The 26786-nt window shown below is 39.5% G+C and overlaps 1 protein-coding gene across 2 annotated transcripts; it reads left to right on the top strand.

Annotated features, from left to right (window-relative positions):
• Positions 1-2248: 2248 nt before the first annotated feature.
• Positions 2249-19193, top strand: rdh8a (retinol dehydrogenase 8a). Of its 2 annotated transcripts, none has more exons than XM_046834226.1 (6): positions 2249-2381; positions 12849-13010; positions 13175-13354; positions 14519-14612; positions 14704-14887; positions 16283-19190. In XM_046834226.1, the coding sequence occupies exons 1-6, from the start codon at positions 2276-2278 to the stop codon at positions 16508-16510; spliced, it is 954 nt and encodes a 317-aa protein (XP_046690182.1). In that variant the 5' UTR covers positions 2249-2275; the 3' UTR covers positions 16511-19190. The 2 variants fall into 2 exon arrangements, with proteins under 2 accessions (XP_046690182.1, XP_046690183.1); XM_046834227.1 differs by lacking the exon at positions 2249-2381 and adding an exon at positions 11122-11312 and having other exon boundaries at positions 16283-19193.
• The last annotated feature ends 7593 nt before the right edge of the window (positions 19194-26786 follow it).

Raw genomic sequence — 26786 nt, 5'->3', positions numbered from 1 at the left:
TACATAAACATGGTATTCGCTTCCATTGCTATGCTGATTATACACAGTTGTATATTTCAGAATAGATGAGGGAGATCAGCTTAACAATGTTGGGGAGTGTGTAAAAGACATTAGACAGTGGATGTTAGATAACTAACTTTTGCTCAACTCGGATAAAACGGAAGTACTTTTACTAGGACCACATGCAGCTACAAGTAAACTTTGTGTATTATATAGCATCTCTGGATGGTCAGAGCACAGCAGTCAAAGACCTTGGTGTGATTATTGACCCTAGGTTTTTCCTTTGAGGCTCATGTAAATAACATTACCAGGATAGCCTTCTTTTACCTTAAAAATATTGCTAAAATTAGAAATATGATGACGTTATAGGATGCAGAAAAACTAGTTCATGCTTCTACATCTAGATTAGACTACTGTAAAGCTTAAATGTCTGGGTGTTCGAGTAAATGCATAAATACGCTTCAGTAAGTTCAGAATGCAGCAGCAAGAGTCCTTAATAGGGCTAGAAAATATGACCACATCTCCCCTGTTTTAATTAGTCTACACTACTGCTATTTAAATCTTGCGTTGATTATCAACTGACTATTACACTGACGTATAAAGCACTTAACAGTCTCGTGCCGCAGTATCTGAGTGAACGTCTTTACCATTATGGTGCAGGCTATTTGGTGGTACTTCAAATAATGAAGACTACAGCAGGGGGCAGATTTTTCTCTTATGAAGCCCCTCAGTTATGTAACAGCCTTCCAGTTAGTGTTCGGGACTCAGACACAGTGTTCAGGTCGAGGCTAAAAACATATTTATTTAGTTAAACCTTTTACAAGCAGATTTTTCTCATGTAAAGGAACAGATCGGAAGGGATTGTGTATACAGAGTGTTCTATTCTGGGATATTTGTATGCTGTCGACCCCTCATACATCCCAGAGATCCCTCATGTCTGTGTTACCTTCTGGTTCTCCCTTTATTTATGCTGCCATAGCGCCCCAACTGCACAGTGTCCTTAACTTTAATACAACAATAAGGATACTTCATATTCCATATCTTCCTCTCCCTGTCACCCCTCCTCCACCCCTCCTCCTGAGGTACCAGTGACCAATGTTCCTGCCCATCTTCTCTCCTCAGATCTTGTTCTCTTTGATTGGAGGCCATTCTGTGCAGCTGGGGATGGTTTCTCATTAATGGCCTGGAGATCCATGAAATCACGGAGTAAGAACAGGAGCTTTGAGGATGGATTTGGACTGTAGTTAATGTCAACAGTCTGCTACACTGACTCAGGACTACAGTGAGCATCTGATCAGCATCACTGCGCACCTCAACATTGTTTAGCTGTAATAAATAGACATTCAATGCCACCCAGATGAGGATGGGTTCCCTCTTGAGTCGGGTTCCTTCCAAGATTTCTTCCTCATGCCATCTCAGGGAGTATTTCCTTGCCACGGTCACACACACACACATACACACACACAAGAAAAATCACACCTGTTTTAGGTGTGTACAACAGCAGGAAACTGGAGTAGACAGAGGAAACTCACATGAGATTAACCCAAGAAAGCATAATTGATGTAGGTTTATTAGTGGACGAGTCTCTCTCTCTCTCTCTCTCTCTCTCTCTCGCTTACACACATACACACACACAAGAAAAATCACACCTGTTTTAGGTGTGTACAACAGCAGGAAACTGGAGTAGACAGAGGAAACTCACATGAGATTAACCCAAGAAAGCATAATTGATGTAGGTTTATTAGTGGACGAGTCTCTCTCTCTCTCTCGCTTACACACACATACACACACATTAACAGCTGTTTTAGGAGTGCACAACAGGACGCAACTGGAGCACACAGAGGAAACCCACGCTCACATGAGAAGAGCATGGAAGACACTCTGAGATGAACCCAGGAGCTCAGGAACAAACAAGTTAAAAAAGTGTATCTGCCGTTACACACACACACGCGCGCACACTAGATCTTTAATGGCAAGTGTACAGCTGAAGTAGTGGAGTAGGAGTAACTCATCCCATTACAACACACACTTCCACCGGTGCACTGAGCGCTGCGCACAGTCAATCAGGAACTCGCACATTAATCATAGCTCGTGCATTTTCCGCGGCCATGTGACCGTGTCGCGCGCTCCCGCGGGGCCCCTTCGAGCTGTAATCCGCTTTAGTTTCTGAGCTCGGCGTGTGCACGCGTGCGTGTGCGTGCGTGTTAGAGAGAGAGAGAGAGAGAGAGAGAGAGAGAGAGATCGGAGCGGAGAGTCAGCAGCGTGCGCAGTGGTCATGGCGAGCGCGAGCCAGAGAGTGGTCCTCATTACCGGCTGTTCTTCCGGGATCGGGCTGCGGATCGCCGTCCTATTGGCCAAAGACGAGCAGAAGCGCTATTATGGTAAACTCTTCCTTTCTTCTGTAGCATTTCACCCACCGTATAAAACCACTTTATTATTAACATAATTAACAGTAATTAAAAAAACAAAAAAAACAAGAATGAAAAGAAAAGCATCTTGTTTTATATATATATATATATATATATATATATATATATATATATATATATATATATATATATATATAAAACTAAATTGCACACACTTTAGGATTTTCAATCATTCTGAGTTGGTGCACGAGCTGAACGTTCAGGTTCGGTTTCCACGCCAGAGGTCGGCACCGGGCATGTCCTCGCGCGCAGAGTTCGCTGGTGTACCGAGCTGCGATCTTTCTACCGCGTGCATTCGCGGATCCCGGGCGGTGATTAGCATGTGAAAGGTCGGTTTCCAGGGGACGGCGATGCGGCGGAGTTCATAAAGACACTGGCGGCTCTTTAACGAGTCTCTTCACCAGCACAAAGCGCCCTTTTATGGCAGCCAGTGGTGCGCTTCTGTGGCGTGTCGAATGCGCCCGAGGGTGTTCCTGAGGGGGGAAAGGACAAAGTTGGAGACCTGGACATGATGAGAGAGAGCGTGTGTGTGTGTGTGTGTGTGTGTGACAGTGGTGGACGAAGTACAGAAAGCATGTAATTGAGTAAAAGTAGAGATACAGTAGTTAAAATGTGACTCCAGTAAAAAAAAGTGTCCCATTAAACTTTCACTTGAGTAAAAGTACAAAAATATTTGCTATCAAATGTACTTAAGTATTAAATGTACTCTAATTTATTATGGCTATAATGTTCCTATTATCATTTTTATTACAAGACTCTTTGCTTAATCAACCCAGTTTTTGTGAAAAGACTCTACTGTTACTTTTAGCACACCGATTTATTAATAGAATATTAATGAGTTAAACACTGATATCTAATACATTAGCATGAGCCCAAAACCTTCTTTCAACGACTTAAAAAAAAGAAAAAGTACGCAAATAAGGTCACGGGTGCTGTGGGTTAGAGTCAGGACTTCCATCATTTTGGTTCTAGCTTGAATGACGCTCTGGTGGAACCACACCATGACCCAAAGTCAAGCTCTTCTATGCTTCAGCTAACGTCACTGGATGAGTAAGACATTTTCAGAGCAGTCCACAATGGAGACATTTCTGAGAGCTCACTTTTATGTATAGATATCACCCTAAATGCATTTACTGCACAATTAAATACGTCATTGTGCACAATTTATAAACATTATACAAACAAAACAAGAACCATAAAACTCTGATTGTAGCCATAATATTCATATATCATATTCTGATAAGATGTCTTTTAAATTAGCCTCTTAAGCTGCACTGAAGGGTCTCCTCAAGGAAATCAGTTCAGGACAATCACAGAAAACCTTTATGACATCACCAGGTTCATTCACCGTGACATGATCTAATAATTGACACGGCCGTGCAAACAATTAATTTTTGTATTAAAATTTTTTTTTGTGTGGACTGGCAAAATCCCAGCTAGCCATGTTGCCTAAATCCGCTACTGCCAAGCTGCATATAAAACAAGTGTAAAACAGAGCCCGTGCTTTACCCTGATTGGTGGCTTACTGTGGGATTGACCCGTTAAATTTTTTTTCCGCTCATAAATAAAAAGGAACAACAGATTTTGCGAAATGTAGTTGAATAAAAGGTACGATGTTTAACTTTAAAATTTGGATCCCACTTCATGTAGAGTTTGAACATTGGACCTCTTTAAGTGCTTAAAGTCTCTGGAATGGAGAAGCTGGTGTTGGATTTATGATGATCGCATATGTTGAGCTGTTTTATGAGTTGCTCAGTAGCTCCTGGTTCTATAATCTTAAAAGACTGTATAAGACTGTAGAAAGAACATTACTCATAATCACACACTCCAGTGCTCATGTTAGTTCTCACTCTCCAGTGTTCTGTATTGATTAAAGACTATAATCACACTCTTGATGTCACCCAAATGAGGATGGGTTTCCCTTTTGAGTCTGGTTCCTCTCAAGGTTTCTTCCTCATAACATCTAAGGGAGTTTTTCCTTGCCACAGTCGCCACGGCTGCTCATCAGGGATAAATACACATTGTTCTTAACTCGTAAATTCTGTAAAGCTGCTTTGAGACAATGTTCGTTGTGAAAAGAGCTAAAGAAATAAACTGGACTTGACATAACATTATAACATTATGAGCGGTGAAGTGAATAACACTGATTATCTCCTCATCATGGCACCTGTTAGTGGGTGGAGATATTTATAAGGCAGCAAGTGAGCAATTTGTTCTCAAAGTTGACGTGTTGGTAGCAGGAAAAATGAGCGAGTGTAAGGATTGAGCGAGTTTGCACAAAGGGCAGATTGTGATGTCTAGACGTCTGGGTCAGAGCTTCTCCAAAACTGCAGCTCTTGTGGCATGTTCAGGGTCTGAAGTGGTCAGTATCTCTCAAAAGTGCTCCAATGAAGGAACAGTGGTGAACCGGCGACAGGGTCGTGGGCGGCCGAGGCTTATTAATGCACGTGGGGAGCGAAGACTGGTCCGTGTGGTCCGATCCAACAGACGAGCTCCTGTAGCTCAAACTGCTGAAGAAGTTCATGCTGCTGATGCTCAAGGGGTGGGTGCAGAAGGGTGATAGCAGGAGTGATTTGTGATAGAAGAGTATCTGTGAGAGTGAAAGGGAAAGTTTATAGGACTGTGGTGAGACCTGAGATGTTGTATGGTTTAGAGACAGTGACATTTAGTAAAAGACAGGAGGTGGAGCTGGAGGTAGCGGAAGATGGAGGAGTTGAGGATGCTGTGATTTTCATCAGGAGGGATGAGGATGGACAGGATTGTAAATGAGTTTATTAGATGGACCACGCAGGCAGGACGTTTTTGGAGACAAGATGAGAGAGATGGTTTGGCCATGTGCATGGAAGGGGCATGGAGTGTATCAGGAGAAGAATGCTAAGGATGGAGGCATCAGGCAGGAGGAAAAGAGGAAGGCGAAGGAGGAGGTTTATGAATGTGGTGAAGGAAGAAATGCAGGTGGTTGTTTGAAGGAGGCAGATTGAGAGCACAGAATGGTATGGAGATGGATGATCCGCTGTGGTGAGCCATAACGGGATCAGATGAAAGAAGATAAAAAGACTGTACATGGCTAATGAACAGATACATGGTCTAATGAAGCATGTGTAGGGCGGATTTAAATCCCAGGAGGTTGAATTCGGATTTGCAGGGCTAATTTAACACACAGATCACATCTAATTGATTTAATTAATACCTGACATGTCAAATTAATGGGTTAACTGAACATACACATATACATTATATGGACAAATGTATTGGATCTGATTTTTCCAGCCATATGTGGTTCCCCCAAACTATTAGCACATTGTGGGGGGACACAGTTGTCTTTGGATGTGGTGGCATGACATTTTCCCTTCACTAGAACTAGGAGACTAAAACCTGTTCCAGCATGAAAATGCCCGTGTTCACAAAGCTAGCTTTATGAAGATATGCTTTTAAAAGATGCTTTTTAAGCTCTTTAGTGGCCGTTTATAGGTTTCTGACTTCAAACCTCTTCAACATCATTAGGATGAATTTCTCATGCTGACTGCACCCCCAGGCTTTCTCACCTCATCTACATTGGTATCTGACTCTACTAGGACCCTCATCGCTGAATGAATCTCACACAAATCGCACATCTTCCCACAAGAGTGGAGGTTATTTTGGCAGCATATGTGAAATGTGGAATGGGGTGTTCAGAAGCACCTACCAATCTCATGGCTTAATGCACACTATTAAATGAACACCTTTGTTAAATCAAGTACATGGTTGAATGAACTCCTACAGCATTAAATGAACATCTCCATATGCACATAAGCTCTTAAACCACCTGGTAACACCCACACAGTCCATTTCAACACTGGAATTCATTTTAAAAATTAAATAAACACTGACAGACCTGAATGAACTCATGGCTATCCATGCTTAACTAAATGACCACCCGAGAGGTCAAATTATACTCAAATTCTAAGTAAAGGTTACCACCTACTGTATGTAGTTCATTTAGACACCTGTCTAGTTTAATTAACACCTCGAGAGCTATAATATCACTTAAAGTCTTAAATTAGCGTCTGCATAATTGCACAAAATAATATCTGCCAGTGGTGGACGAAGTACACACTATGTAGTTGATTTAAAGTAGAGATACACACAGTCAAATTATCGCTCCAGTAAATGTAAAAGTGCTCCTTTTAAAAAGTATTTGCCTCGAAATGTACTTAAGTATCCAAAGTACTATGATTTGTTACAGCTGTAATGTTCCTTTTATCGTTTTTGTCACAAGACTCTTTGCCTAATAAACTCAGTTTAATCAATCTATTAATAGAATTATATTAATTAATCAAACACTTACTGATACCAGTTTCTTCCATCATTTATTCCTCTCTGTTTGCTGTTCTGTTTGCTGTTGAACTGATGCTGAACTGTATGTTGGTGATAAGTAGATACACCAAGTGGCAATCAAAACAAGTTTAAAACTAGTTTGACTCTGATTGGTGGATTGCTGCGTGTTTGACCAGTTAAGTTTTGATCCACTCATAAAAAATGTACCATAAAATAACCAGAAACCGGTCAGAAAAAAATCACTACTGAACATCTTTCAGCTCCCTTCTGGCAGGCACTACAGAACTTTGTTCACCAAAACTGACAGACACAGGAACAGTTTCTATCCCCAAGCAATCAGCCTTGTTAACAACTCACCATAATTATATTCCCTGCTCATATCTATAAGTACTGCACAGAACTGTCAGTCATCACATGATCTGTATATGTTACACACCCTATGGCTGCTATATACTGTACAAAGTTTTATAGTAAACTCCTGACACATACCTGACACACAATACTGTCATTTGCACTACCATGCACTCTTACACTTCATGTACATTACTGATCTGTATCCCTATTTAATACTCACACTGTCGATACTGTCTCACATTGTCTGTATTGTCTTGTATAGTCTGTTTTTGTCTTGTCTTGTCTGTTTTGTCATGTGTAGTTTTTATTTATGTCTGTACTTTGAGAGTAACTAATAGCTGGAATCAAATTCCTTGTGTGTGTCAACACATTAGGCCAATAAACCTGATTCTGATTCATTACTGTGCACCACTGATAGCTGCCAATCGAAATGAACAACTCTAGTGATGAATGACGAAATAGATTCATAAAGGGGTTAAATTGAGTCACAATTAATGACACAGTTTGTGGGAACACATACTGTATAATCAAATTACCATCTGCAGGACTAGATTATCTCTGAGATGCTGATTCAGCACATTCTGACAGGATTAACATTTACAGTGTTGAATTTGCAGTGGAGGTGTAAAATCAATCAGGAGGTAGCTCGGTGGTTAAGATGTCGTACTTCTGATCAGAAGGTTGTGAGTTCAAATCCCACCACCACCAAGCTGCCACTGCTGGGCCCTTGAGCAAGGACTTTGTACCCTCAAATGTCAACCCTCAAGGGTATAAATGAGACAATTGTAAGTCACTCTGGTGTTTGTGAATGATGTAAATACAGAGCGAAGTATTACAGCTTTGAGTACCAGAATTACAGTTACGTGTTACTCAGTGAATATTAGAGTATTGAGTAAATACATGCAGTAACAGCTAAGAGGTCAAATAAAGGTCATAATGTTAAATTAACACCCACAGTTTATCTAAAAAGCTACAGGATAAATATTAACACGTTAAATTAGCATCTTAAAGGCTTCATTAACCCCTTGAGTGTTTAATTAACATGTAAATAGATGAAGTAAATTGAGAGGGGTTGAGCATTATTCATCTGAATTAATGGACAGATTGAAGTAACACTTTGTTGACTGAATAAATGCTTGTCATTAGTGACAGTTTATAGTGTTTGGGTATAATCTGTTTCCTTCATCTCACCCTACATGGAAAAAAGTTTGTGAGCACCTGGCCATAAGATTGTTGTGCTTTTTGAACATCTCATTCCACATTTAGTCACCGTTTTTCATTATAATAACCTCCACTCTTGTGGAAGATGTTTCACTAGATTTTGGAGTGTGATTTGTGTGAGATTCATTTAGTCACAAGGACATTATGGAAGTCAGTTATTGATGGAGGTGAGGTGAGGAGACCTGAGGTGCAGTCAGCGTTCACATTTATCCCAAAGGTGTTCAGGAGGGCTGATGTCAGAGCTCTATAGCAAGAGATTCTTCACTCCAAATCATGTAAAGCATATTAATATAGAAGCCTGCTGGAACTTGTTTGGGTCTCGTAGTCCAAGTGAAGGGAAAATTAAATTCCACCACATCCAAAGTCATTCTATACAATTGTGTGCCTCCAACTTTGTGGTGACAGTTTGGGGAAGAATCGCATATGGCTGGGGAAGTCAGGTGTCCAAATACTTTTATCTATATAGTGTATATAATATTTGGGCTTGTGAGAATTAAAACACTTGCTGTGATTGTGGGTAGGGAAAAGGAAAGATCTTCTTTAACGAATCCTGAGTAGTTAATTCATGTCTAAATCATTTTCCTGAGGGTAAAATATCAGCTATAGTGTTCATTTCTGTTATTTTGTACCTTGAAAAACCTCTGGAAACCAAGCAGACGATAATTACATACAGTGTGAAGCATCTTAACCAACCACGCAGTATAACTGTACCCTTGAATGTAGACAAAATAACTCCTAAATGCACTTCCACCCATTTCTCAGCGAAACTGCAGGAGATGACAAGACCTGTGCAGGCTGAATGGATTTAACAAAACAAAGCAAAAAAAAAAAAATCCCTGTGAGACCCTATTCAGCAACATTTAATCAGTCTTAAGCCTGATTTCACATGAAGAACAGCTCGAATAATGTGGCGATTGTTAACTGTAGCATGTTAAAACCACATTTAATGCACTCCCATGTCTGTTCAGATGCCTCCATCGATGAACGTGGTACTTCCATTTACAGTAGTTCTGAAGAAGAAAGTACAATTGGATCCGTACTACTCCTGTTCATTTACGATTGATCGAAAAATCTCCCAGCTACGATTCTTGCAACAACGCAGTAAGTAAATCCGAATGGATTCAGCAGCTTGAGGAAGAAGAAAAAAGCTGCTTAGCTGCCTAATGACAGGTCACTAAATCCCTCCTGGTGTAAACAAGACAGAAGTAGCACAGCACATAATGTTCTGCACTAATGACCCCAAGGCTGTGAGCTCAAATCCCAGGACTACCTGAACAACATTGTTATGGTTCTGCCAGTGTGTCATAGGATTATTAGCACCATTTAGACCTTATCCACTTTTATCCACTTAGTCACTTTTATTGAAAATATGAATAAATAACAAAGTATGAATATGATAATATCTTAACAAAAGAAAAACAGTCCGGTCGCTACAGTGTTCAGCTATAACATTAAAACCACAGAAGTGAATAACATTATTATTTATCCATTACAGTGGCATTTGTCAGGGGCTGGCATATATCTTTGTACAGCAAGTGAACAGTCAGTTCTTAGAGTTGATGTGTTGGAAATGCAAAAGAAGGGGAAAGTGTAAAAATCTGAGCACCTCGGACAAGGAGCAAAATAATTGTGATGGTAGATGACTGCACCAGAACATTTCCAAAATGACAGGTCTTGGGGTTTCCTGGTATGCAGGTACTTTTGGTATCTGCCAAAAGTGCTCCAAGTAAGGAGCACATTTATGTTCATAAATGAAGTTAAATCTCTGTCTTTGTTCGTACTCCAGTTCCTTTTTATACACATACACTATATACTACGCCTGAATCTTCCAGCCATACGTGATTCTTCCCCAAACTGTTGTACAAACACAGTTGTATAGGATGTCTTTGGATACCTGTTCCAGCATGAGATGCACAAATCCAGCTCCATGAAGATTTGCTTTACATGGGTTGGAGTGGAAGATCTTCTGTTATAGAGCTCTGATCTCAACCTTATTTAACACCTTTGGAATGAATTGTTCACACTGACTGCACCCCAGGCCTCCTCACCTCACCGACATCAGTATCTGACTTTACTGACACCCTTGACGCTGAATGAATCTCCACAAGAGCCCTCCAAAATCTAGTGGAACATTTACCCAGAAGAGTTGAAGAGTCTTATAATAGCAAAAAAAGGATTAAATGTGGAATGAGATGTTTAAAAGCTCTTCAAATGAATCCCAATTATGGTCTGCTGTCAACAATTTGTGACCCATATAGTACATCGCATGAATCTGAAGTACACAATTGTTTCTTAAAACCCAAACAAGCACGGTAACGTTGTGCACATCAACTAAACACATTTAAGGTCCTGGAGCTGTGACACACAACGCTGTGTACTTTTTACCATGTCAAAAATTTCTATTTAATAAAGTAAATCATTTTTTTCTGTATTTCTCTGTATCATGTTTGTGTATTTAGTTTGTATTTAGTCCCTCGTGTTATATTTCAGCTAATTTTAGACTGACCCTTCTGACTTCCACAGATAGACGTGCTCGTGGATCCGCGGTGGTATGATTTCGGTTAATGTTTAAAGGTTCAAAGTTCAGAAGGGGATCAGCTCGGTTCTTATCTCCTCAGAGCAACTGTTTATCTTTCAGCCCTAATGTAATTAGCACCGGCGTGCATTAAACAAAGCGAGAGTGTGTGTATGTGTGTGTGTGTGTGTGTGTGTGTGTGTGTGTGTGTGTGTGTGTGTATAGATTGTTGGGGGGGATGGGTAAACAGATATAAAGGGCCCACTGAGAACAATTTGCCACATAAACACAATCTGTGTAGCTTCTAACGGCCGTATTCAGATTTGAGTTATGTGCGCATGATGAGCATTTTAATTAGAGGCATTGTTTATGACGAGGGGTATTTAGAGAATATATAGTACATTACATGCATTATGGATTATGAATTAAATGGAAAACATGGCAGAGGAGTGCTCAGTCAGCTTCTCCTTCAAATCGTGAGCATGCTTTCTTTACAGCAGAGGTGCATTGAATGAACCAAAGGACTGCAGTTTGTTGATTGATTAATTCATTTTTTTAAATGTATTAGCTCTGTAATTACCTTGTAGAGAATAGTAATAGTAATAGTCTGTCTTAATAGGAAAAAAATGTATATATATACATATAAAATCTAAAATAATATGATATGCCGGAACAAGTTTTTTTTATTTTATTTTTATAAGCTGAAAGGCAAATTTAGCTGTGACTGATGTAATAATTACAGCTCAGGCTGTACATGCAGCAAACTGTTGGCATTATGTATTAGCAGGACTTTTTTTTAGATTATTGTACATTTACATTTACATTTGCGGCATTTGGCAGATGCCCTTATCCAGAGCGATGTACATAAGTGCTTTGAGTCTCTAGCAATGAATAAATCTACACTGGTACACAAGATATCAAACTTAATATAAATATAACTCTTGAATTTTTCAAGGCAAACTTGGAAAGTGGTAATTTAATTGCTTGGCATTGTCTAGTTTGTATTTTTTGTATGTAACTATTTTTTTTTAACAATTTTTTTTCCCTTGTCTTTAATAGCAAAGAGTGAAACGGAAAGCACTATTCCTGTCTTCAGTCTGCATTTTTTTTATCGCTTATTTTAAGGCAAATTTTATGTTTATAGGTGTTGGTCTAAAACAGGGGATTAACTTTTGCGACCAAAAGATCCATTTTGGTCACTCTCCCACCCAATATAATTTGACTGGAGACGCAAAGCATATTTCATCTTTAAATAAAAATAACAATTTGTTGTTTGATGCAGATGTAAGATAGTTACCTAGTTGTACCACTAGGTGGCACTAGTATGATTGCAATTGTATTTGGATGTTAGCAATTTATACTTTTTGTCCCTGTTGAGACTTGGGTATGTGGCCTGGCAATTTCTCTTTTAGTTTCTGCAGCAGTTCTGGATTGGTTTTTTTTTTCCATTAATTTCTTTGGATACTTCGCAAATGCTGTGCTTAATTTGGAAATATCGTTGTTTTTTTTGTTGTTAGCCAGTTTCTCAACACAGCATGGCAGACCAACACTGTTAACAGGGAAAGAGAATAAATCTGTTCACAAAGAATGAAAGTCTCTGTTTCATCTGAGATTGATTAATTGATTTATTTATTTATTTATTTATCCATAATTAGCTTACAATAGCAGGGGTCTGGGCCTCAGTATTAGCTACTCACCAGTAAAGATGCAGGAAGTAGACATGGACGCAGGGATTGACAAAATAACAAAACATTATTTTCTGGTCGCCGACCCCCCAGTCTAAACTCGACTTTTCCACTCAGAAGAAACATGAGAGGTGTGAACCCCAAGCATATTCTGCACAAAAAGCTCAGAGCTCACGTGCGTAACCCGAGTCTGAATACAAAGAACTTTCCATGTGTAAATACTGATTGAACTTTTGTCCATGCCAATAGGTTATATGTTCATTCACTTCTCTACTTCTATCTTTCTGACTTTCTGTCTCTTCCTATCTCTGTCTCTTTGACTTTAAGTGATCGCCACCATGCGAGACCTGAAGAAGAAGGATAAGCTGGTGCAGGCAGCAGGAGATGCTTTTGGGAACACGCTGACACTGCAAGCTCTGGACGTGTGCAGCGATGAATCGGTTAGGCTGTGCGTCAGCGGGGTTAAAGACCGACACATTGACATCCTCAGTAAGTCGCCTGGCATGACATATTGACAACACATCAGCGACTATAATAGAAGCCTGTTTCTCCTTTAAACATTAACTTCAGCATGCAGACATCTAGACACTGACCTCGACTCCGTATCGTTAATCAGTCACAGCGCCATCCGTCTTCTGCGTGTCTCCCTGCAGTAAACAACGCAGGCGTGGGTTTGCTCGGCCCTTTGGAGAGCATCAGCCTGGACCAGATGAAGACGGTGTTCGAGACCAACTTTTTCGGTACGGTGCGGATGATAAAAGAGATCATGCCCGACATGAAGAGACGCAGAGCGGGGCACATCATCGTCATGAGCAGCGTCATGGGCATGCAGGGTAATGTGGGTGATGTTTACAAATCTTTCTCAATCCGAGGTATACTGCTACTGAATAATATTGAAAATAAATGTCATTTTAACATTTTAATATTTTTAGATAAGATGGAACTTTATTAATACAGAATGAATTCCAAGAAAATTTGAATTTTCTTGACAATATTGGCAATATTGGTAAAAAATAAATAATAATACATACAATTAATAATAATCGGACACACGACTTTGCCACCCATATGTGGTTCTTCCCCAAACTCCTACCACAGGGTTGGAGGCACACAATTGTGTATGATGTCTTTGGATGTAGCATGTAGCAAACCTGTTCCAGCATGACAATGCAAATAAGCTCCTAAGAGATATGCTTTACACTGATTTCAGTTGAAGATCATGAGTGGTCTACTATAGAGATCTGAACTCAAACCTATTGAATACATTTTGGATGATTGCAAATGCTGACTGCACCCCAGGCCTCCTCACCTCAACTACATCACTACCTGACTTCACTAACAAACTTGTGGCTGAATGAATCTCACACAAATCTCTACAAACGCACTCCAAACTATGGTGGAACATCTTTACAGAAGAGTGGAAGTTAATATAAAAATAAATGTGGAGTGGATTGTTAAAAAACACATAATAATCTTATGGTCAGGAGTCTACAATCTTTTGTCCACATAGTGTATATAAGTCTCTTTATTAAATGTTCCAGTGCTCATGTTAGTTCTCACTCTCCAGTGTTCTGTATTGTTTAAAGATTTATAACCACACTCTTGATGTCACCCAAATGAGGATGGGTCCCCCTTTGGAGTCTGGTTCCTCTCAAGGTTTCTTCCTCATAACATCTAAGGGAGTTTTTCCTTGTAACAGTCGCCACGGCTGCTCATCAGGGATAAATACACATCGTTCACCTTAACTGTTGATTTCTGTAAAGCTGCTTTGAGACAATGTCTGTTGCGCTATAGAAATAAACTTCACTTGACTTAAATGTAGACATTAAAAATAATCTGATTCTTTGTTTCTGATCCACCATTTTATTTGCTGGTACCAGACATCTGATTGGTGCTATTTCTAGTCTCAAACCAACTTTGAAGATTTTATAAAATTATTATGATAGAGCCTTGAATGTCTTAAATCTGAAACCATTTGTTTGTGTCTGTCTGCTCAGGCGTAGTGTTTAATGACGTCTACACGGCCTCAAAGTTCGCCATCGAGGGTTTCTGTGAAAGCTTGGCAGTCCAACTTCTCAAGTTTAATGTCAAGTCTGTACATTGGCTCTTCACACTGCCACATACAAGCAGATCAATAAAAAGTGAGAAAGCCCATTGTTCGCTTTCCTCTCTACTCTTATAGGTTGTCTCTGATCGAGCCTGGGCCTGTGCACACTGAGTTTGAGGTGAAGATGATGGAAGAGGTGGCTAAGATGGAGTTTCCAGGAGCAGACGCAGACACAGTGAGATACTTTAAAGATGTGTACGTGCCGTCCTCCATCGATATCTTCGAAGCAATGGGGCAGACGCCAGATGACATCGCTAAAGTAAGCTGGGACTTCTGAGTGATCTGGTGTGTTTGTTGTTCATGGTCAAAGCATAAACCACTACTTCACACTTGTTAGGGAAGGATCTCTAGTTACCTTCGGATTTTGATTTTGATTTTTGATATGCAAGAAACAGTGACAAATATTATTTAAAGTGCCCCCTGTCTGAGAAAAAATGGTAATGGGCCCTCTAGGGTGTCCTATCTAAGAAACCATGGTGAGGTGCCCTCTAGGGTACCTTTATATGCAAAAAGCAATGAAGACTGCCCTTCAAAGTGCCACCTGTCTATAAATAAATTATGATGTGCCCTGTAATGTGCTCCATCTGAGAAACCATGCTGAAGCACTCCCCTGAGTACCCATGTATGAGTAAACATGATGGAATTCCATTTAAAGTGCCCCAATGTCCTAGAAACCATGGTGAAGTGCCTTTCAGGAGTCCTTAACCCACTAGGTTGCCCCATACTGTATGTCCAAGACATCATAAATGTCTTCTAGGGTGCCCAGTTTCTGAAAAAAAACATGATGAACTGCCTTCTTGGGTGCCCCCTCATGTAAAAACAACATGATGACGTGCCCCTTCCGGTGCCTCTCTACATGTGAGAACCCATTAAAAGCTCTTTGGAGTTTGTGGGTTTGCTGCCAGTGAAGAACATGTGATGTGTTGCCCTATATGTGATTAAACATAATTATATTTTCAGTAGAGAACACAAGAAGCAGTGCTCTGTAGGCATCTCTAAATGTTAGCACGTGAGATGACGTGCTGTGTAGGCGATCCTCCATTCAAGAATATGATTTTTTTAGATTAGAATAGTCAACTTTATTGTCATTGTGCACAAGGCAGGAAATTCAGTTATCATCTAAGTGCAGAAGTGCAAATAGCAATGTAGGAGATATGGGCCCTTTAGGGTGCCTTATTACTATTAAAACATGCCCTAGAGGGATCCTTTGTATTGTAATTTAGACTTTTACTTTTTAACTTTTTAGGTACTTTACTTGCATTCAGTTACTTCTGAGCCTGAATGTTAAACCCAGCACTGTTTCTAGGCATAGGTGGTCGCCTTGTTCGAGCCAGTTTGCACTAGCTTGCCCCCTCTGCCCCACCAAAATTGTGGTGGGAGGGCGAAGCCATGGGGATTGGATTCTCGTCTAGGGTGCCAAATACGGCCCTGGTTATGTCAATATTATTATAGTGAAAATTCCTGATATTCAGAATCAGGCTAGTCACTGTGGAAAAGTGGCTTTTTAATAAATAGAGTAATACAGTGTCATATGATTAAGAAAATGTATAAATAACAAAACCAACTAAAATCATCTACTAGGAGCTGTAGTTGTAATAATCACATTTAATTAATAGAACATGTTTCACTGTTTCTTGTCTCCCCCATCCCATAGTGCACTAAGAAGGTGATCGAGTCGAGCAACCCTCGCTTCAGGAACCTCACGAACAGCCTTTACACCCCCATCGTAGCCATGAAGTACGCCGATGAGACGGGCGGCCTGTCCATACACACCTTCTACAACCTGCTGTTCAACTTCGGCTCCTTAATGCACATCACCATGAACATCCTGAAATGCCTGACCTGCAGCTGCTTGCGCAGACGCACCGTGTCACCTGACTGAAAACACACACACACACACACACACACACACACACACAGACTGATATCATCTAAAACACTTTTGGATGCATTAGTGGATGTCAGTGTCCAGGACCCAATTTTGTGTTCCTATTTCCTTTGTTGTGATACTCCACATTCAACTTACCTACTCACTCAAACCTAATTTATCTAATAAGTAGCAGAAGATGTAAAAGATGCTTTTCGAAAGCTCTGTGGTGCAAGAAGAACGTGATGGGAGGCGTTTCACCAAAAGAATTGGTTGTATGTTGCAGCAGTCACATTTTTACATTTGCTTTCATTGTTCAGTCTTTTAACACACACACACACACACACACGCACACATATGTACATGATTCTGGATGTACGTCGCTCTCTTTTTTGCTTTCGTCTCTCCCCGTTTTATTCTCCCTGCTGCTCACTGCAACAGAGAATCTTCATTAATGAAAATTACACACAGGTGTTTGATCCTCAGCACTCAATTCCTTTCAGATCCGCTCTCCATTCATCAACTGGTGCTCGATCACATCCCCACTGACACAATGTTGAAGCAAGTCGTAGGAAATTATGTTATTTATAAGGACCTGATATTATATTTGGAAATCGAGATTAAATCCATTGAAAAAATGTTTTAATCATCACAGAAATTGGAACAGACTAATCCTAGTAGTCTAAATCTTGGTGCTTGTATTTAACTGCTTTTATACACTAATGATTTTAGTGAAGTCTACTGTGAAAGTCGTTGTATCGCATTTGCTTCAGTCTGGTGTTGAAATCTTATCTCCACCCTGATATATATTTTTGTATTAAATGTGAATATTTAGATTATATTGTAGAATAAATCCGGTTACATTTTTTTTTTAATAAAATGAATCCGATGATATAGGTTGTAAGTCCAGAAATACTAAGCACAACAGGAAGGAAAGATTCTAGAGTGAAAGATACTGATAGTGAGGTGTAACAGTAATGGATCTGGTATAAATGTGTAACTTAATCAGTAAAACCTTTTGAAATAGAGGAGGGTTATGTGTTCATACAAACTAATATATACATGTGGTTGTGTGTAGTACTGTGTGTTGAACAGCAGGGAGCAGCAGAGCTTTTTTCTGGCAAGGCTCTCAATCAGACATCTTGATATTTGCTCTGTGCAGGAATTTGAACTTGCCCACATGAGAAACATTCCTTAGTCCAAAGTGATCCAAGAAGTAGGATGCACACCGGATGGAGTATTAGAACATGATCGATCTTCACAGTAATGACAAAACATCCTGCTGATGTGAACCCGACTCTTCAGGACAAGAATTGAATCAACAGAGCAGGCTTCTGTCTCAGAGACGGGTGTTCTGGGATGTGTTGTGTCTTGGAGCATACAAGAGGGGAGAAGGAGGACATCTTAAATTTCTCTCTGTTGTGGTCTTGAAGGGGGAAAAGCTGTGTTTTTGAAAATGTGCACATGACCATGAAGAAAGAACATGTTTATTTCTATTCCCAGTGAACTAAATATAGAAAGTTAATGTGAATCAGATTTCCTTCACATACCTTTTAAAGTAACTAAAAAAATTCTGATTATTATTATTAATCATATTAATTTTATTATTATTATTATTACTGCAGGACCATTTTTTGACAACTATTTTTAGATTTCTGGAAAATCATCATAATTTCTACCATATCTTCTCTTAAAATGTCATAAAACAATTATCAAATACCACAAAAATTATATATTTGTATTGTATACATTATCTGCCCTCTTAGTCCTCAAGCTCCGCCCACTCTGCACAATTACACTTTTTAAAGATTTTACAAATCTTATGAATGAAATTTTAATTTAAACAAAAAAATTCTATATATTTAAAAACCTTTTTTTTTAATCATGAAATTGTATGCATTTATTTCGAACTAACTTTTAAAGGAATTTATCACGTAAGATTTATGCTGTTTTATCCCAAAAATGGCATGACAAAAATAAATGTAAGCATGTGCATATATTCAAAGTGAAAAATTAAAAACAAGGATACTACTGGATAGACGTCCTCTAAGGTGGATTTGCATCGCACAAGTGCTCCGTTCATTTTTATAGAATATTTTTTATTGAAAATTGTTCCGTAAATAAGCATGTAGAATGGCCATGCATGATGAGAAGCTGCTGAATAATGAAGTGTCTTATTAATTTTGAATAAATCTCAGTGTTAAAGTCTCAAATTTAAAAAGCCTATGCTGTTTTAAACAAAAAAGTTTGATATCTAAGTTAGCTTAAGTTAGCAATCAAAAGTTTTGGTCCCAACAAAGCTCCTGTGTCTATGTAAGAGAAGAAAGAAGTTTAGTTGTGCATGCTGGCCTCCTGTTAAATAAAACATTTACACTCATTATGTGACACTTGGTCTCTGAGCTCTGAGAGATATGATTTGAAAATAGAGATGTAGATACAGAAATCCCACAGCAACAATAGTTACATATACAATGAAAATATTGCTCAAAACTTCCTGAGTAAAATTTTGTTGATCATGGTGATTATGGTAGTTATGGTGGTTATGGATAATTACGACAGATTGGTTCAAGGTGGAGGTTGGAATGCATCAAGGATCGGCTCTGAGCCCTTTTCTGTTTGCAGTGCTGATAGACAGGTTGAAGGACGAGGTGAGAGAGGACTCTCTGTATAATGTTTGTTTATGATATTGTAATTTGTGGTGAGAGTAGGGAGCAGATGGAGAAGAGCCTGGAGAGGTGGAGGTACACGCTGGAGAGAAGGGGAATAAATGTCAGTAGGAGTAAAACAGAGTACATGTGTGTGAATGAGAGAGAGGGCAGTGGAGTGATGCAGTTGCAGGGAGAAGAGGTGGAGAAGGTGGAGGAGTTCAGGTTCCTGGGGTCAACAGTGCAAAGTAAGTGTGTTAGAGAAGTGAAGAAAAGAGTGCAGGCAGGGTGGAGTGGGTGGAGAAGAGTGATAGCAGGAGTGATTTGTGATAGAAGAGTATCTGTGAGAGTGAAAGGAAAGTTTATAGGACTGTGGTGAGACCTGAGATGTTGTATGGATTAGAGACAGTGGCATTGAGTAAAAGACAGGAGGTGGAGCTGGAGGTAGCAGAGCTGAAGATGTTGAGGTTTTCGTTGGGAGTGACGACGATGGACAGGATTAGAAATGAGTTTATTAGAGGGACAGCGCATGTAGGACGTTTTGGAGACAAGGTGAAGGAGGTGAGATTGAGATGGTTTGGACATGTGCAGAGGAGGGACATGGGGTATATCAGTAGGAGAATGCTGAGGATGGAGACACCAGGAAGGAGGAAAAGAGGAAGGCCAAGGAGGAGGTTTATGGATGTGGTGATGGAAGACATGCAGGTAGTTGGTTTGAAAGAGGCAGATGTAGAGGACAGGGGGTATGGAGACGGATGATCCGCTATGGCGACCCCTAACGGGGGAACCCGAAAGAAGAAGAAGAAAAAGAAAGATTTGTCTTCTGGAATATAAATCTCAGAGTATATTGTGACAAACTCAGAGCCTCACATACTGATATCCAGCAGTCAAAAATGTTTGCTAGATGTTTACATACCTGTTATAAACCTTAGACTATGTTAGCATGTAAAACTAAGTTTATTATGGTATATTTTGACAGATTTGACTGCTGTGTAATAAATCACCAGAATATAACAAAAGAAATTGAGACATGTAATAAAGAATCAACTGCTAGTTTATTAGCATTTATTAGCTCGGTAGCTAATTTTAATGTCTGAAAGATTTTTTTTTTTGCCACATTAATGTGTAAATTCATAAACGCTTTATTTGAATAGGATTATAATCGTGTAGCTGCATTGTCACAGGCCCTTTTCAGTTTCTTGGGTGTTCGAAACAGTAAAGAATGCAATATTGTGCATAGATTATTGTTTATGATGTAATAAGACGTTTCGTAGACCTGTTTTAGATCGACGGATGAAAACTAACAAAAAAAGCGAGAGAGAAAATGAAATGTTAGCACAAGTGCATGCATTCGGACAGCGTGCACCCGGCCACTGATATGTTGATGGATATAAAGAGGTCATGGCCTAGTCCCTATCCAGGCCCTTCGCCCAGCCCCCTCTCGTCCCTCTCTCACCCCTGTCTTTGTCCCAAGTGAGAGAATGTGACCTGGTTCTCATCCCTGCGATAATGACGAGGTCCACAGACAAACTCGAAGCACCAGCTGCCTCATCCTCAGCCATCATGTACAGACACGGAGACGAAAGCAAAAAAGACACAAAGGAAATCACACCAGAAATCTCACTGGCTTTGGATTTACTTTTCATACAGGGTATATTAAACAATCCATGTGTGCAGTAAAGGAATCTGCAGTGCAACAAGTGGATATGCAGCCTGTCTATGTGTCTTCATCAGAGGCGACAGCTTCGGACAATAGGACAAAAGGTTCTGTCAATCATAATCAAAAGGAAGAGGGACGGTACTGTGGATGAGGTTTTTCTTTTTTAAGAGAGGTGGGAGGACTCGTGGTGGAGGTGGTGGTGGGGGGGTGAGTTTTCTGTGTATGTCCTGCATCCATCGTTCTGATTTGAGACGACGGGAGTGTGACTGCTTTGGGAAAAACAGCGCCGCTGAATAGGGGACCCCTTTTGCTAATTGAGCAAAGACAGGAGTTACAAATCTCATTAAACAAGACCATTATGTCTCCAGTGGCGTTGTCCTAGCCCAAAAACAGTAGGATTTGATGACTTCAAGTCAAATGCAAATTGGTGTTGGACAGTTTGGTGTACCAGTCTCAAATAACTTTTCATCGTATATATTTTTAATTAAATTTACTCCACAAAATTGCATCCAATCAAATGCTCTTTAAGGCATACTGTATGTATTGCCTTCCATTATCCAATGGCAGGTTCCAGGAGCAACGGTTTACTCAATGGGGGCTTGTATAGCTGTGGTTGTTCATCTAAGCTTTGTGTGTGTGTGTGTGTGTGTGTGTGTGTGTGTGTGTGTGTGTGTGTGTGTGTGTGTGTTTCTGATCTCCAAACCCAAACCCTTGCTCTTGGCTCAAACATGGCTGCCATTGTGCTACAATGTGCGCATGAAATGGTGAGTGCATGAGCAATTGGACATGTCAGGCAATTTTTGTGCCAGAGAGCGAAACAGAGAAAGAGATAGAGAGAAACAGAGAGAGAAATAGAAAGTCTGTACATTGTATTTCACTTTTCCATGTCAAATGGTGACCTATTTTCCTTTCTCCCATGAGCAGTATCTCGAGGTTTATCACTCTAGGAACAGTAATCATCACAAACTTTGCAGTGGCCATTTTGATTCAGCAAATGACACAAAAATGAGAGAATAAAGCATTATCTTGTAAGGTCTTACAGGGAAAAATGAAAGCTGGTGGAAAAAGAGCGAGAGAGAGAGCACAGGCCTATGGCGTTATCTTTGGCATGCTGCTTCTCGGACACATTCCTGGAGCGTCTGGTCAGCTTTGGTTCAGCCCCTCTGCAGTCTGCGTTACACACACAGACACACACACAGAGAAAGAATGAAAGAAAGAGACACGGACAAAGAATGAAACAGAGCCAGGAAGTAAGAGAAAGGGCTGAGGGAGACACAGACAGAAAGAGAGACACAGCAAGAGATAAGGAAGAAATGAGATGCAGATAGAAAAAGCAGGGAACGGCACAAAGATAATTGAAACGTGAGGGAAAAGTAAAGACATATAGGATCAGATCATCTGAACACAGGCATGTCACTATTCGAGAAATATGTTTAGAATTAAAGAGCGATGTGTTTATTGGTTCAGTTTTCTCAAATAGTTCTTGTTTTTTCATGTATAATGTTAAGTAATTGTTTCATAACCTCTCACAATCTCTGCTGCTATATGTATTTATTGATAGATAGATATTTAAAGTGTGCAATTAAACAACATTTATTGATTATTGATCATTGATTGACTATTTTGATTATAAATATTAATACGCAAGTTATAATGTCCAAGCAGAACATTATTGCTCTGAGATAATACGCACGATGGATAGTTCTTGATGAACATAAGCAATTGTACACAAAGAAAATGTGTATTTATTTGCTGAAACAAGATTTTTCAGATATTGTCAGGTGCAATAAACTAATTATGACAGCAAAAAAATGTAAGAGAAACAAAAGATTTCTTTTCTCGATTATTTTAAAGGAGCAGTATGCATTTTTAGTGCCCTCTGCTGATAGAATGATGAATTACATTTGAATTACATTACAATTACAAACCAACACTCACAAGCCTTCACCTGCTTTCATCACTACTGTATGTGACTGTATGTTCAATTTAATGAAACCTTGGAAAGGGGGTGGGGCTAATTTCTGGGCTTGAAATTGTAAACAGAAACATTTAGAAAGTGAAAGAGCATTATCTCTGATCTAAAGAGCAATTTTGCAATTAATGTTTATTATGTGATTCCAAAATAATCAAGGTGCAGAAATCAACGTTTTATGCATATTATGTTTATGGTGATTTGGGATCTATTTTTTCCAATGTTTGTGGTGATTTGTTGAATGTTTATGGTGATCTGTTGCATGGTTGTGGTGATCTGTGATCATTTGTTTGTGGTGATTTTTAGTGATTTGTGACAAATTGTTGGATGTTTGTGGTGATTTGTGATAATTTGTCGTAAGTTTGTAGCGATTTGTCATAATTTGTTCCAGGTTTGTGGTAATCTGTCAGATGTTTGTGGTGATTTAGTAAATTTTAAGCTTGTAGTGATTTGTTAAATGTTTTTGGTGATTTGTTGGATTGTTTTCTAATGATTTGTGGTCATTTTTATATTTGTGATCATTTGTTAGTTGTTTTTGGTGATTTGTTGAATGTTTATTGAGATTGTTGGTGATTTGTTGGATTTTCTTCTGCCGTTTTGCGGAGATTTTTCGATTGTTTGTGTTTGTGGTGATTTGTTAAATGTTTATTGTAATTAATTGGATGATTGCTGTGATTTGTAGTTATTTTTATTGATGTTTGTAGTGATTGGGTGGAGGTTTGTGGTGTTTTGTTGACTGTTTGTGGTGATGTTTTGGTCATTTGTGGTGATCTGTTGAATGTTTGCAGTGATTTGTTTCTTGTCACCAAAAGTTTTACTAAATAACTAAAGTAACAAGTCCACAGATTGAGAGCAAGTCCTGCTACGACACATCTGTTAAACAGACAGAACACACAGATGCTTTTGGCATTTTTTCTCCCTACTGGAATTGTTTCCACAGCAAAACGCAAATTGCACAGTGAAAATAGAGAACAAGATCCCAGCTCTTGTCCTCCACCTGTTCCACTGACTGTTAAACTGATTAAAAGATTCAATCTTATATCCTGCAATTAACCTGCTCAGAGTTCAGACTGGCGGCTGAATGCGTGTGAGGAACCTGAGAGGCTTTTCTCGCCTGGCTGGACAGAAACTTGATCTGTTTCGACTAAAGCCAGAAAGTGGGGAGAGGCCTGGAGCTCCGGCACGTCAGAGGAGCTGTTCTGTTCAATCACACCATAAAAACACGAGGGAGGAGAGAAGATTAAGGTGTCTGAAAACCGAAACTACCATAATGTCCTGGGCTTAGTGTGTGTGTATGAATAATAGAGCCGAGCAAAGGGTGAAAAAGCTCCTGCTGCATTGTGTCTCTGAACCCTGTTTGTCAGAATAATGTTTTTCTCCCAATCTAAAATCTCCTAAACACATACCCACTCAGGGATCAAGACTTAAACCTGCTTTTAAATATCAATTAAACGACTCATTTGATTTCTTATATCCTCACCCCACACACACACACTTTTCTCTTTTTTTTCCTTCTGAGTACCATGAAAATGTGTTTACATGCACAACAATAATGTGATCTTATCTGATTATTTAATCGTTCATGTTAGAGCCATATACAGATGGTCCCAGAGTTACGATGGTTCCACTTACGATTTTTCTATCTTACAATGACAAGAGCGATACGACACAATTGTAAAAATATTTTATAAAAATTGCACAACAGGCCCAGGCAGCAGCGTATGATGTACAATACGTTGGACGTGCAGCTGGGATGAGCGTATCTCTCGCCCTCTCCCAGCTGGGATGAGCGTATCTCTCGCCCTCTCTCAGCCGGGATGAGCGTATCTCTCGCCCTCTCCCAGCTGGGATGCCCCTGTGAGATGCCCCGCTCTCACTAGTGGTCTACAGAGTAAAGTTGTCTCAGTGTGTATTTTATTCTGTTTCAAACAACAGTTTTAGTTATGAAATGTCTTCCAAGTGCCCAAGTATGTCTCCTGCTGGTAGTGAAATAAAGAAAAAGGAAAGCCATCAGTTTGGAGCAGAAAATGAAAATTATAAATCAGCATGAAAAGTCTGTCACAGTCATAGTACCAACTTCGACTTACGATATTTTTGACTCACGATGGTGTGGTGGAAACGTATGTCTATCGTAAGTAGAGGCCCACCTGTACTATGTCCTCTATGTTTTTATATATTCGGTTATCTGCTTTTTTTTCTTCTATTTAGTATCTTTATCTTATTTAGTTATTTATTGTTACAAAAGGTACAGTAGTGGGTGTGGTCTAGACATTAGAGATATTGCACATCTGAAGGCTGGAGAATGGAAAACACACATGTATCAAACATTTTATTTTATTTTATATTGTACATAATTACTGCAATTCTTATACTTTTGTAATTGTATCTTGTAATGTTTGTAAATTTGTATCTTTTAATTGTGTCTTGTATGTTTTGTAAATGTTTCTATGTTTTATTTCATTATAATTTTGTCTCTAATGTTTGCAGAGGATACAGTATCTCTCTCTCTCTCTCTCTCTCTCTCTCTCTCTCTCTGTCGCTCTCTCACTCTCTCTCTTTATATATCTTCCTCTTCATTGGAACTTTTTCAGCAAGCCAGTGCCTCTGATCTCAAAGCTAGCTAGCTCCATAAAGACACGGTGTGTTAAGGTTGAAGTGGAAAAACACAGGGTTTTCTGACCTTTCCTACATTCAACACGTTTGGGATGAACGGAAAATCACCAAACATCAGGGGCTAATCCCACTTGTATCTGAATAAAAAACAAATCCCCACAGCCATGCTTCAAAGATTTGTCAAAAGCCTTTCGAGAGGTGTAGCACAAAGGTAGACGAAATGATATGGAATGATGTTCAGGGGTCTAGAAGAAAAATGTTGGTCATACAGTGGCACTTCTGACTGTGTGCATTTCCTCAATTGTCATTGAGTTCATAATATCCAGATGCTCTGTGGAAACTTCTGGAAAGCTTTCCATATAGTGTGACTGAGAAAGCTTTTAAAACAACATTTTTTTCCAAATCAAGGAACCATTGTTTCGGTTTTACAATAGCCAACTGCGTCAAGAAAATATACCAAGTACATATTTAATTTGATTTACTTCTGTTTTTTTGTGATGTTTTGTATGGGATTTTCTTGCACCCAGTAAGCCAGGAGTCTCCTATTCAACACATTCTCATTTGTATTCAGTTCCATTTGTAACACATAGTAAACTGTAGTCTTTCAGACAATTATTCATCACCTTGTTGTTTTTTTTTTGTTCTTTTTGGGATCTGCGGCGCTTCTTGATTGGTCCAGTCTTGACAACTCATCATTTTGTTAGTCTCCTTACTTTCTTGTATAAGTGGCTCCAATTATGTTTATGAGTGTGTATCCGTACAGACTGCTCTGTGGAAGCTCATAACTCTGTTTGTATAACTTAGAGCTCATTCAGAAGTCCTGTGACATCTCCAGAGAGCCGGGCGACAGTCCAAGCCTTTTTTTTTCTTTCTTCTTCTTCTTTTTTTACGAGAGCATGAGTAAGCCAGGATTCTTGTTCTCTCTGTCTAATTCACTCTCTTCACTAGGCTGTTTCAGAGGTTGTGACCTCCCCTCGCTGTGCCAGCAGCCTGCTCCAAGGCCATGCCGCTCACATCATTGTTTATTCAGCTTGAGAGCATCGCTTCTTGGCAAAGGGGACGAGCGAGTTATTCTGGGTATTTTTTATTTTTTGCACAAATACAGATGTGAGCCGTGTTTTCACAAAGGACACATACGGAATCTGGATCTGAATTTGGATGTTTATCGTAAGCAACTGGAATTGTTTATCAGAGTCTGAGGAGGAGATTCTTTTTCACTGAGCACTTTGTTAGTCGCGTCAAAATGAAGGCCTCCTCCACTTGGCCTTTCCCAATCAGAACACAAACACGCCTCTGTGATTTGGCACCGACACACACACACACACACACACACACACACACACACACACACACACACACATGGCACGTAATCTCGTCACCAAATCCCCTCAATACCCGACT

This window comes from Silurus meridionalis, chromosome 22 (genome assembly GCF_014805685.1).
Source record: "Silurus meridionalis isolate SWU-2019-XX chromosome 22, ASM1480568v1, whole genome shotgun sequence".
In the NCBI taxonomy this organism is placed as follows: domain Eukaryota; kingdom Metazoa; phylum Chordata; class Actinopteri; order Siluriformes; family Siluridae; genus Silurus; species Silurus meridionalis.
This window is presented reverse-complemented; position numbering and strand designations above follow the sequence as displayed.